Consider the following 13,036-nt stretch of genomic DNA (forward strand, 5'->3'; position numbering starts at 1 on the left):
TTAAGCCACTTAAAAATGGGTTTCGTAATGTAAGGAAATCAGAGACAAATCTTAAACTCAAACGAAACCAAGAACAGAAAAACAGTAAACAAAAAAACAGACAATTATACTTGGTTCGGATTTAAAAAATCATAATCCAAGTCAGGGCTTCTACTCTAGCAAATCCACTATTTAGAATAGTTACACCCTAATTACAAGATTTTCTCAGGAACCAAACATAAGTTCTCAATTACACAAAAAACCTTTCTCAGCCTTTTTCTTCTCTCTCTGGGGTAACTTTTCTATTCTCTCAATATATTGACTTTTCAACAATTAACCAAGTCTATATATATACAACATTCAAACCAATGGGTATTAGACACGTCATCAATCCATGAGCTTCCTTAGTAACAAGCTGCAGTCTTGAAACCAACACGGCAAAACTGAATTCTATCTGACTCAACCAATTCTTCAACTAGAGCCAATCTTCACACGTAATATATAATTATGTCATCATTTCTTGAAAGGAATATTTATCTCCGAGTTTCTATTATGGATTAATGAGCAAATATAAGAATCTCTGAGACTACACAAGTACTCAATTGGATACCATGTGAATGAGATTAACTCTAGTGGTTGAAGACTTTAAGTTCTAGCCTTTTGGAATTCGCACTTCAATTTATATTGTAACACAAAATTTATGTGCTTGTACCAAATAATATGCGGCAATTTGTGCCCTTGCAGAAAACTAGCTTCAAGCCTTCAACTATTGAAAAGTGATCATCAACACCAAGTTAAGGTCTTCCTTCTCTCTCTCTCTCTCTCTCTCTCTCTCTCTCTCTCTCTCTCCCCACTCTGTTTGTGTTTTTTTAACTTTTTTTGGGTATGGCTATGGCATGTAACATGTGGCAATGTGCTATTGGCTTTAGCTCATTGATAAATGGTGACTGCTTAAAGGAATAAGTTCTTGGAGCTTTGGAGACAAGGCTGATGGGCTTAAAAGGTCAATAGAAAAGAGAATCAAGAAGAAGTTGACTTTCTGTAGTTGGAAGTTGACTTTCTGTAGTTGGAAGTTTGACAACATGTAACAATAGAGCACATACCAAATATGACCAAAAAGTCGGGCGTTTCATAAATTTTTTAAAAAAAATAGAGTCAGGCGATTAGAATGTTTAATACCCCAAAAAAATGAAATGAAAAGGGGAGAAAACCGCGTAAATGTGTAGTTGTTTTGCTTAATTAAAACTCGTAATAGAAAATGACTCAGGGGAGTAAAGGGGAAAATTACAGGGTAACTAAACCGAGTCATTTTGACTTTTTTATTTTTTTTCAATTGTCTCTTGTTTGGAAATGTTATTAGTTGAAAACAATACAATGTCAACTCTTTAAATACGAACAAACCTTCCAAAATATTTCTTTTTTCTTTTTTTTTTAAATTACCTCTCAAAATATTTCAGAGAACACAAGATTGAAAAAAGAAAATGGAAACCGCGTGGTTGTAACGTTAGATGAAAATTTTATATTAATTTTGGGGGCAAATGACAAGTTTGTGACTTGCCCTGAAAAGGCGAGAATGGACATGCGCAGAATTTATGACAAATATAATAACCTAATTATTTGGAGCAGAGCACCACTTGTTTCTTGTTGCTATACGTCAGGTAAATTGAAACAAGGCGTATAATTAGGAGGACGTTTGTTTCTTATATTCGTCTTTGATTTTAAAGTATGATTTATGATTTTCTATAATACTTTTTTTCACAAAAAATATACATAAAACGAGAATAATTCTGAATACATAAATCAAACGTTCTTTAAATATATTTCTTTTTTTAAAGTAGAATTTACATATATAACTGTATATATTTTCAATCTCAACCAATAAACTATGGTTGCAGCAGCAGAACCTTTTGACTCTTTACATTCTATATTATACATTAAGAATCTGATAAATGAAGAATTTATGTTATATTTTGACAGAGAGTGTAAGAAACTATTAAAAGCTCTGTTTATTTTACCAATTCGAGTTTTGATACAGTAAAAAACTCTCAGAAATAATCATTTAATTTTTTTATTACAGTAAAAAGTTCTCATATAAAGTCACATCTCAACTCAAATTAAAAATTTGAATCAACGATCTAAACGGACCAAAAATATCTTGTTATTAAGGTCATCTGGCACTCTCCAAATCGCTTCACTAAGATTAGCAAAGTACTTTTTCTTAATTAAACTACGAGGGCAAGAGCAGAACAAGTTTTATTAACCATTTAATTAAATGTTCAACAGTTAATCTATCAGTGAATTTTTCTTACTTCTGCAAGAACAAGTGCAAAACAAGTTTTATAAACAATTTTATTAAATTTTGACAGCCTAATTTGCAAGGTTTCACATTAAAAATAATGCACCGTAATCACAAAAGTCTTCTCGGGTTTAGACTGATAAGCATGGACTTGAACTTAAAAGCAAACAGCCATAGAGACCCAAAACCAATGCAATTGAGATTGAATTCACTTGGGCCTGGCTTGGGTACTTCAAGTATTAGGATGAACTTCTGTATCACACTATTGGACGAGATATCCTCGAAATTCGTGAGTCTTTGACTTTGTTACTTTTGTATCACTCCAGCTGTTTGGCTCCTGGCAGGACATGTTCCTGCGATCACAGCACTAAGATTATAATTTAAAATTATTTTTATTTTATATGTTATTTTTATAAAAAATAATACTGTAAAAAATTATAAATCACGATTTAAAATTAATAATGAATATAGAAAAGAAACGTCTCATAAATAATCGTTTCCCGGTCACATTCATCGTAGCATGAATTAAACGTGACGTAGGGTCCGTTTAGTTCACTGATTCGAGTTTTTAATTCGAATTGAGATGTGATTTTATATGAAAATTTTTTACTGTAGTAAAAAAATTAAATGTAATTATTTATGAAAATTTTTTATTATAATAAAATTTAAATTTTAAACTCAAATAAATAAAATGAACTGTAGTTTACTACGTCTTGGTGATAAAACCTATGCAGAAATAATTGCGTAAACTGTAAAGTGGTCTTGACCCTTATACAGTGTAATAGAGCCTTCGTTGATGAACGAACAGGATCGGAAAGTGAAGCAAGAAGCATGTCAGAATCAGAGATACTCAGATAATATATAAATATATATATATATATGCTAGTTGCCATGTGTCACGATAACTGGCCAAGACAGACGACGTGGCAGTAGTGGATGGTACATTTGCCCCGCTGTGACTGCCTGTACTCTATCGTACACAAGAGATGCTATTTGCAAGCACTCATTCTGTCTTTAATTTTAATTTCTTCCCCACACCCACTTCATCATGTCTCGGTTGTTGCCATGTTCTCTTTTTCAAAAACCACCCTATTAAACTAAAATTTATATGTTGAGCCGTTAAATCAAATTTATATCACTTTTAATTTGATTTTGATTAAATCTAATGTTTAGATAATGAATTATGATAAATTCTTCTTTCTTTTTAGCAAACTGCCAGTAACAAAAATTTCGACGATTTATTGTGCGCACGTACCAAATCTGACATCGGATTCCATTTCAATCTGTACCAAACGAAAGAGCTTACAAATAGCAAAGCGGAGGATAGAGCCAACAAAACATAACAACAATATAAAGAGGAATAATGAAGGTTTTTATGCTCAAATATTCTATAGACTGTGAAATTAAAATGAAAGAGTATGTAGTTTAAGGTTCCGTTCATTTTATCAATTTAAATTTTTAATTATAATTTTGTTATAGTAAAAAATTCTTATAAAAAATCGTATTTATTTTTTTTATTACAGTTAAAAGCTTTCATATAAAGTCACATCTAATATTAAATTAAAAATTTAAATCAGTGAATTGGATAAAACTCAAATGTTTAACCAATTTTAAATTTAAATTATGCAACAAATTCTAAATAAGATTTGACGGATACTAGTATCATCAACACATTTTGTCTCCTTACAAATTACCCAACAACGAGAATAATAAAAAAAAATAAAAATAAAAAAAAACTATTTTTTTCTCCTGCAGTTTTTCTGACAGAACAGATTGAAGATTCTCCGGTTTGTAGTGATCTCTGATCAGCGTAATCGATAGAAAAATCATATAATACGTCCGAGTCAAGGAGGGGAATAGGGAATTCCTTTGCTGCGTATGAAAGGACAAACTTGTATTGGATGCTCAGCTTTGAAACGAGTTGCGACAGCTTGGGCCACGTTGTTAGGCTCGTCTTGTCGTCCCCTCTCGTCTTTTCATGGAGTAAACAAAAGCTTTTTGCTTTTTTTACCGTTTACCGTTTAAGTGACTGCCTAATATAACTTTTTTCTTTTTTGTTGGCCCTTTTGGTTTTGTTTTGTATGCATATTCCGCTACAATTTATAGTTTTTTCGCTTAGAGTTTGGCTTATTACACTGATACCTTTTACGTTTTGTTAAAATAACAGAGATCACGTCAATACCTATTAATTTTTTATAAAAATTAAACGGACACTCCCTTTGTTAGTTGACCGTCAATTTTAACCGTTAATTCTTTTTAAAATGCCCCTAGCATCAAAAAATGAGTTAGTTAATTTTTACACATTTATAGCTATAATGTTCACTCTAATTAAAACAAATATTGTTTTGATTTTTTTCTAAAAATTCTTTTTTAGTAATGTTCTCCATCTACTAAACTAGCGTATTAAATTAAAAACCATTTAATATTTGGTGCATTATTAAGACTAACTATATTATAATGAAACAAAAAAAGTTTAAATTAAACTTAAAACATTAATTACAAAAAAATAATATAAAACAAAAAAATTAAACGCATTAACTTTTTTTAACATATTTTTAAGTTAACTCTTTAAAAATATTACAACACATCCTAACACAATTTTTTATTAAAAAAAATAAAAAAGAAAGAAAACAAATTTAACGCAAGGGTAGTTTTGACATTTCTCACTAAAATTTAACACCAGGAAGTGTTGCTGTTATTAAATTCGGTCAAAAGGGTGTCACTATAATTTTAATAAAACACAAACGGTATCACTGTAAGGGGACATCCGTGTAATTTTTATAAAAAGTCAAGAAGTATTGAAGTGATTAATTTCGGTCAATAGAGTCTCTATTATTTTGACAAAACACAAAGTGATTAATTTCAGTCAATAGAGTCTATTATTTTGGCAAGGGGTATTAGTGTAATAAGCCCTTATTTTTTTCTCCATTTCTTTATTTTTTGGTTCCGTCCCGTACGGTCAACCAATCATTATAATGCTTTGATTGCCATACTGAAATGTTTAAGATTATGGTTTGATTAATGAAAAGGTTAGAATTTTGATGTATAACAAGATAACAATACAATGTAATATCAAGATATAAGGTCAATTACGTCATTTAGATTTTAGATAAAGTCTCGACAACTGTATTGGTTAACAGTTTTTCATTAGATACCTCGGATTTGATCAGATTTTCAAGCTTCCAAAACCCAAAAAATATTAAAAAAAGAAAGGGCGAAAAGAAAAAAGAAAAGAGAAAAGAACATGACCATAAAATTTCAGAGTCAAATGGGAATCATTTCTGGAGGGCCCACGCCATTACAACTTTTTGATTTAATGCCCAGACCCATACTATCCAAGTATTCAATTATGAAAGTACTTCACAGTAAATATAGCTATTTCCAGGGACAAACGAAGAGTAAATTCAGTAATTCTCGAGGATGGTAGTAGCAAAGATTTCTCCATCTTCCCCCCAACCCACATTATCATAACCCACCATTTCCCAAGGAATTGAAGAACAAAAAAAAATTAAATTAAATTTAAAAACCATTACAAGAACCACCAGCATTTCTATACAAACTCAGCCAAGAATCAAGAAATCTTTTCTCCTAAGAAAACGTTTGCTAATTGACCCAAAAATGGGAATCATTTCTGGAGGGCCCACGCTATTACAACTTTTTGATTTAATGCCCAGACCCATGCTATCCAAGTATTCAATTATGAAAGTACTTCACTGTAAATATAGCTATTTCCAGGGACAAACGAAGAGTAAATCCAGTAATTCTCGAGGATGGTAGTAGCAAAGATTTCACCATCTTCCCCCCAACCCACATTATCATAACCCACCATTTCCCAAGGAATTGAAGAACAAAAAAAAAAAAATTTGAAATTTAAAAACCATTACAAGAACTACCAGCATTTCTATACAAACTCAGCCAAGAATCAAGAAATCTTTTCTCCTAAGAAAACGTTTGCTAATTGACCCAAAAAAGAATAAACTTGATCAAAAGAAGGCCCTTGATAAGCTAAGCTAAGCTAAGCATGGACTGGACCTGGAGTGAGCTGGACCGAATTAGGTGGGCTGTAGGTCGGCGCTGGCCCAACCAATAGCGGCGGCGTAGGTGGCGGCGGAGATGGCGGCGGCTGAGTGGGGTTAGAATTCGGCGGAGGTGGGCCTGGGCTTGGGTTTGAGTCCGGCGGAGGCGGAGTTGGATTTGGGTTTGGTGGGCTGAGAACAGAGCTTGGTGGGCTGGGTTGGGACGAGTTCGGATCAGGCCTTGCTGGGCTTGATTGGCTGTAACTGGGATTCGGAGTCGGATCCGGATTGGGGAAAACGAGCGGTGGAGATTGGCAGGAGTCGCCGGAGCACTTATGGGTCTTCTGGAGTCCATGGCGTAGAAGCCCAAATCCCAAGACAAGCCCTAGAACCACAAGAACCGTGACTATGAAAATGAAGATCTTCGTTGCTTTGCCCACATAACACATTTTTCTCTTTTTTTTTTTTTTAATCTCTGTTTCTGGGTTCTGAAGATCTGGTCCAGAAAACTCAGAATCTGCAAATGGGTCTTTTTGTTATTCTTTTGTTTTACTGGTTTAGAAGAAATGGAAGAGTATGGGTTATTTTTCGTCTTTTTTTCATGGTGAAGAAGAAGAAGAAGATGAAGATGATGATGATAAAGAAGGGAAGAGAGAGCAGTGCATCGTTGAGGAGCAGAGTTGTTTTTTTAATTGATTTTTAAGAATAAGAGATGGTGAAAGGAGTTTAGTGTGGCACGTGAAGACCATTTAAGAGAGAATACAAAGTAGGAGGGCAGTCTGAGTGCCAAGTGCCCAACGTACTTTCATTACTTCTGCTGACTAGTTAGGCAGCCCAAAGTGGACAAAAATGCCCCTCTCGCTTCGTCACAAATCACAATCGTATTCTCCAATCTCCAATCTCCACCATGACACTCGACTATAGCTTTTTAGCACCATGTATAAGTGGATTTGGAACCAACATGCGTGAGTCGCAAAGGAGATGGTACCAACATGTAACTTATTAGACCATTTTGAATGTAAATATTATTGTTAATTGTATATTTAGTATTAAAAATATATTTTTAGTTTTATTTTAATGTATAATGCTATTTGAAATGTTAAATTTATTTTTTTTAGAATTATTAAGCATTGAAAATTATAAAAGTAATTTTTTATTTTTCAAATAATTAAAAAATGCAAAAATTGTAATGATTATATGAAAAGTAAATATTTTAACTAATAACAATTAAATGTTAAATTTATCATATGTTATATACTTTATGATAAATTTATCATAAAGTATAACATAGGAGAAATTTAGCACAACAAATAGCATTATATTGGAGAGTTTTTCACACTCAAATGCTAAATTTACAATTGACATAACAATATCAATTATAACATTACATTGGAGATGCTCTCTCCCTAAAAATATACAATATTCAACTTTAAATTATTGAAATAAAATAAATTTTCTTTAATTTGTCTCAACTCAATACCGACTTTAATTAACACTACATCCGCTGAAATTAACAATGAGATTTCATCTAAGAATGTTGATTACCTCCAGTTTCTCTTTGCATCAATTCTCAATGACAATATTTAAGCCCTAAACAAATTATTAGTTCTGGTTTTCTAAAGGGTCATGTATTGATCTAGCTCTCAGCACAAAGAAGAAGAAGAAGAAGAAGAAGAAGAAGAATCAAGTACATAGAAGCGTCTAAAACTGATAGTTTGATGAAAATTGACAATTATACAATTGTTTAAAGGGAGACGGATATAGTTGATTAGAACTCTTGGCATCATTAGCGAAGTTTGATAATTTGCAAAGAGTTGTGATTATGATTCAAGTTGCAACAAATCATGTGCAAATTATGATGTATGGTAGCACTAAGCATTGGATTTTGTTCATGGTTTGGAAAAATATGGACATTTTTATAAAAATATGTGCAAATTATGATGTATGGTAGCACTAAGCATTGGATTTTGTTCATGGTTTGAAAAATATGGACATTTTTCTTTTATAAAAATGGAAAATAGGGACATTGTTTCTATTGTCGAATTCTCCTTTTGTCAATGAATCTATATAGTAATACCATTCAAACTTTCATGCATGCTCAATTGTTGTTGAGGGGTGCTGAGGACAGACGTTATTTCATATACTTATTCAGACGCCCTTTCAAATTATGACATATGTTAGTTTTCTTTTGCCCTCTAAAAAACTGGCAATCTCTGTTAAAATAAAGTGCAAACTTTTGGGTTTAATAACAAAAATGTCATTCTTCTCTTGCCTATCAACTCTGTCAAAATAGAAGTGAGTGGGATTAAAACAGAGATACGAGACATTAAAAATTTAAATGCTAAGGGAAAAAAAGTTTGAACTATAGTTTCAAAATAGGTAAAAGGTTAGGGATCATTAGTGCAAGTAAGTTTTTATCGAAACGCCTCTCGTTAAGGTGCATGTGTTTGGAACACGATGACTTAACCCAAAAAAAAAAAAAGAAAAGAAAAAGCCTTTATGCAGTACAAGTCCACAAGTAGAACAGATACAGTGGTGTTTAGGACTTAACTGCAACACAAAATAGTATAGAGACCTAAATGCAACATTAGCGTCAAGTTAATGACCAATATGGCAAAAAAAAAGTAAGCTCTTTTTTTAAAATAAAAAAAAAAAGAAAAAAAAAACAGTTAGGAGTAAATAGCGGGGATAATTCAGGGGGTTTTGCAGATAAGGAAAGGCATTGAAGTGAAATATATAGAGAATCGAGCCAAGAGACAAATATGTCTGCCATCTCAATTCTCCTCACCTCTCTGGATGGACCATATATATGCATCGCTCATCTTCTCAACTACCCCCTGAATTTTCCATTTTATACATTCATAACCCCAGTTTCCAATTCGATTCATTCTTAATTTACTGTTTCACTCCATTTCAGTTTTTGACACATAATTTTCATAATTATAACATATGCATCTATCATTCATGCAGTCTGAGAAAACGTATAAATTTTTATGCAATCTAAAATATACCGATATGCGTGTATCATTCATTCCTGCATGCGTGTATCATTCATTACTGCTAGCGTGACATAATTACTTTGAAATTTCATTTTGTTGAATGCAGAGTAAACGTTTCTGAAAGTTTCGTTTACTCCTTTGTTATGCTCGTCTATATATGCCCTCGTAATGGGTAATAAATTGGGCCTCAAAAGGGAGTGCATAAGGCTGTGGCCCGAATGGTGGTTGAGGATGGATTCTCTTCATATCTCAAGGCCTCTAATTTTTGGCCCACATTATCATTTTTTATTTTTTATTTTGATAATGTAGGTTCACATTACTTAATACTGATAGAGTTTCTTTCGTTCTTTAGTTTCCGTCAGACTTTTTCTTGCTTGCATTTTTTTTTTTTTTAATAATTAACAAGTCCTACCCCGGTAAAAAGAGAGATTTTTATGGTAGAGCGCGCTTTTAGAGTTTGATCAGATGGGAAAAAAAAAAGGTGTTTTGTGCTGTTATGAATGATGAAGTGACAATGCTAGGTTGCACCATAATTTTTACATGTCTTTGGGTTTATGCCACAACTCCTTTATGGTTTGGATTTATGTAACATTTTGTTGATAGTTAACTAGCTTATTTGTATGATTAGGGCCGGTAATATGGACAACGACATGATAATACGACACGAATTTCGCAGGTTAGGGTTGAGAAAAAAGATGTTTGAGTCATAAATGGGTCGACCTGAAATTAACATGAAAAAAACGGGTCAATTTTGGGTTGGACTCGCCTAACACGAACACGACACGAAACACGTAAAAAACTAAAAAATACATATATTTTTCATTACATATTTTTTATTTTATTATGAACTTGTGATATTTTGATAGTTATACTCAAAATCTTATTATTTGCTTAATTTTAATGGATGTTATTGTATTTTAGTGTGTTATGAATTTTTAAGTTATTTTTAATATGTAAAAAACTAAATTAAGTATACAATTTTCGTGTCACGAGTTATTTTCGTGTCGTGTCGTGTCAACCCGTATAGTGGTCGTGTCGTGTTTGTGTTGCGGTTTTTAAAAAATTTCATGTCACAAGTCGTGTTCGGATTGATTATAAATTTAAAAAAAAAATGATTAAAATATGACACAAATACAATATGTGACACGAATTGCCACCCGTGTGACACAAATCAAAAGCTCCAATATATATGGTATAACCGTTGAAAATACTCTATGATCTTTGAAGGGGTGGGCCATTCCCTTTAAAGGTAGTTTGGCAGTATTGAAGACTTTGAAGGCAGTGGGGTGATTTTCATTGGTTCTTTTGAAGACTTTAACTTCATCTATGTATTAAAAGTTTTATTCATGATGAAGTGTGGGATGAAAATGCGGTAAATGTGTAACGCATTTTGTAAAGTGGAGTGTAATTGTTTTTCTTGTAATTTTGTCGATTGGAACTAATTGTCCCTTGCCCTTTTGGTGTTTTAAATAATGTATGGGTTGTAGGAACTTTTACTTCATTGTCGGTTAGTAGAGCTGTAAGTTTGAGTCATGACAAGCGGACTGACTTCAAGACCCGTCATTGTTAGTCTAGGTTCAGCCCGACCTTAACATTTGAGACGGGCCGGGTCAAAGTTTCAAGCCCGAATATTTTTTCTGGCATGGTAAACACTCTCTTTTTAAAGATTTTTTTTTTTTTTTCAAAATACCTTAAAAAATTTTGAGCCGAACCTAGACCTTTCAAGCTTTGGGGTTGGATTGGGTCGATTCTCTCCTCTTTAGGGTTGGGCCGAGCTGAACTTTCAACTCTACCAGTTAGAAGGAAAAATGTGAAAGCGTGAGAAATTATATATCGACACAAAGGGTGTCCACCAAATCCGCAAATACACTCAACTTAAGGCCTCATTCATTTCACATATTCGAGTTTTGTTACAGTAAAAGTCTATCAGAAATAATCACATTTAATTTTTTTACTACAGTAAAAAACTCACATAAAGTCACATCTCAACTCGAATTAAAAATTTGAATCAGCGAACTAAACATGCTCTAAATCAACCTGCACGGGTTGAATTGAGTTGAGAGAACTTTTGGGTTTGTACAGGTTGATAAAATTTCAATCCAAAAGGTTTTAGATTGATTTGTGTTAATGGATAAGATCTTAATATCTGAATTTCAATTGTGTGGCGGTGGATGAGATTTTATTAAATTATTTTATGTTGTAGTATGTTTATTTTAATTTCTTAAAACGAATATATGAGATTAGTACTTAAATGGGTCTTCAAGAGTCCTAAAATTAGGTCCGATCCTTAGAATTTGTAGAAATTAAACTGCGAAATCCGATTTTCTTTGTTGGATTATGAGGACTTTTAGACCGATAAGAGAATTTTCCAATCCGAAGGTTTTGGGTTAGCTTGCAGATTAACCCTTAATTCACAAAACCCAATTCGTGAATACCCCCTATATAGGTTAGGACCGCACACTACGGAAAACGCTTTCAACACAAAAAAAAATGTAAATATTACAAAAATTTAATGATAATCTTTTGGTTCATACTCTGAAATTCTTTAATTTTAAAAGATAATAAATATAGAGATGATGCGATAAATTTTTTGTCTACATTTTTTATGGGTAAGCAATGTGGTCATTCATTATTGATAGATAATTGGCCAAAAATCTAAATATAGTTAAACATATAGATATTTTGAGTTGTCATAGAAAATGATTTATTAAGTAGTTATAATTTCCCGAACAAATAAAGTTGACAGATAGCTATGTAGGTATATATATATATTTGTGATTTTTACGATCTGAAAAAGGTACCTTATTTTACTAAAAAGAAAAAAGAAAAAAAAAGAAAAAAGTACCTTATTGATAGGGTTATATTTTAAACCATTAAATTTGTATTTGGTCAGTCAGTTTTGCGTATTTTTTGTTTTAACGTGATTAATCTATAATCAAATCTAACATTTGTGTGCGTGTGTGTGTTTTGGCACACGCACGTACACCGTAAGCATCTTTTATACATCACGTTCAATAAATAATCCTTTCCATACTCGTGTCTTGTGCAAGGAGAAGATGACAAATACTTTGATCAATTTGTTTGCTACATAATCTGTCCGTCTTTTCCCGTGGCCTTTATGCAAAATGTTTTTCTGCTTATGGTGATTGGCAAAGCAAGAAAACAAACAAAAGAAAGACAATGACTTGAAACATGAATAAACCAAATAAACAATGACCAGAAAAATAACCAACGATCCTTATTCTGCTGGCCATGCAAGCGATCAGAAGAAGCCCCCCTTACCACTTGTAACTCATTGGCATTCATTACATTCTTTCCTTAGAGGATTCCAGTTGAGTCTCCAAAAAAAGTGTTCGCCATTTTCCTACTCAAAGAACCCACAAGCAGTGCTCTTAACAAATTAAAGGTTTTTTTTTTATTTTTTTATTTTTTTATTTTTTTTTTATTTTTAAAGAAAAACATCTCAGAGCCTTGACTTGCAAGAAAACACAAAAAGTCATTTGCATTCGGAATTCCCGTCCTTGACCATGCGTTAGCATAGAGAATCGTTGTCGTTTTGGTACATTGGTGACAAAGAGCAAGGAAATAAGTCATGGTCACCATGACAGCCATTATGCATTCAGCAGCAGGCGGTTTAGGAGATAAAATCAGGTACTTTCAAAGGGAAATGCCGCTCGTAAATCCATTCGAAAGCGCACAACAACCAAGCAGAGCGAAGAAGCGTCGGCGACTACTCAACGACGCTC

At 32.7% G+C, this 13,036-nt stretch overlaps 1 protein-coding gene across 1 annotated transcript; it reads right to left on the minus strand.

Annotated features, from left to right (window-relative positions):
- Positions 1–6,290: 6,290 nt before the first annotated feature.
- LOC21401262 (vegetative cell wall protein gp1) lies at positions 6,291–6,740 on the minus strand. Its single transcript, XM_010111250.1, has one exon. It carries the CDS (start codon positions 6,738–6,740, stop codon positions 6,291–6,293), a length of 450 nt encoding a protein of 149 aa, XP_010109552.1.
- Between the last annotated feature and the right edge of the window lie 6,296 nt (positions 6,741–13,036).

The sequence above is a fragment of the Morus notabilis genome, unplaced genomic scaffold (genome assembly GCF_000414095.1).
Source record: "Morus notabilis unplaced genomic scaffold, ASM41409v2 Scaffold199, whole genome shotgun sequence".
In the NCBI taxonomy this organism is placed as follows: Eukaryota; Viridiplantae; Streptophyta; class Magnoliopsida; order Rosales; family Moraceae; genus Morus; species Morus notabilis.

Coding starts and splice junctions, on each gene's coding strand:
- LOC21401262 (XM_010111250.1), bottom strand. CDS start 6,740: ATGTGTTATGTGGGCAAAGCAACGAAGATCTTCATTTTCATAGTCACG.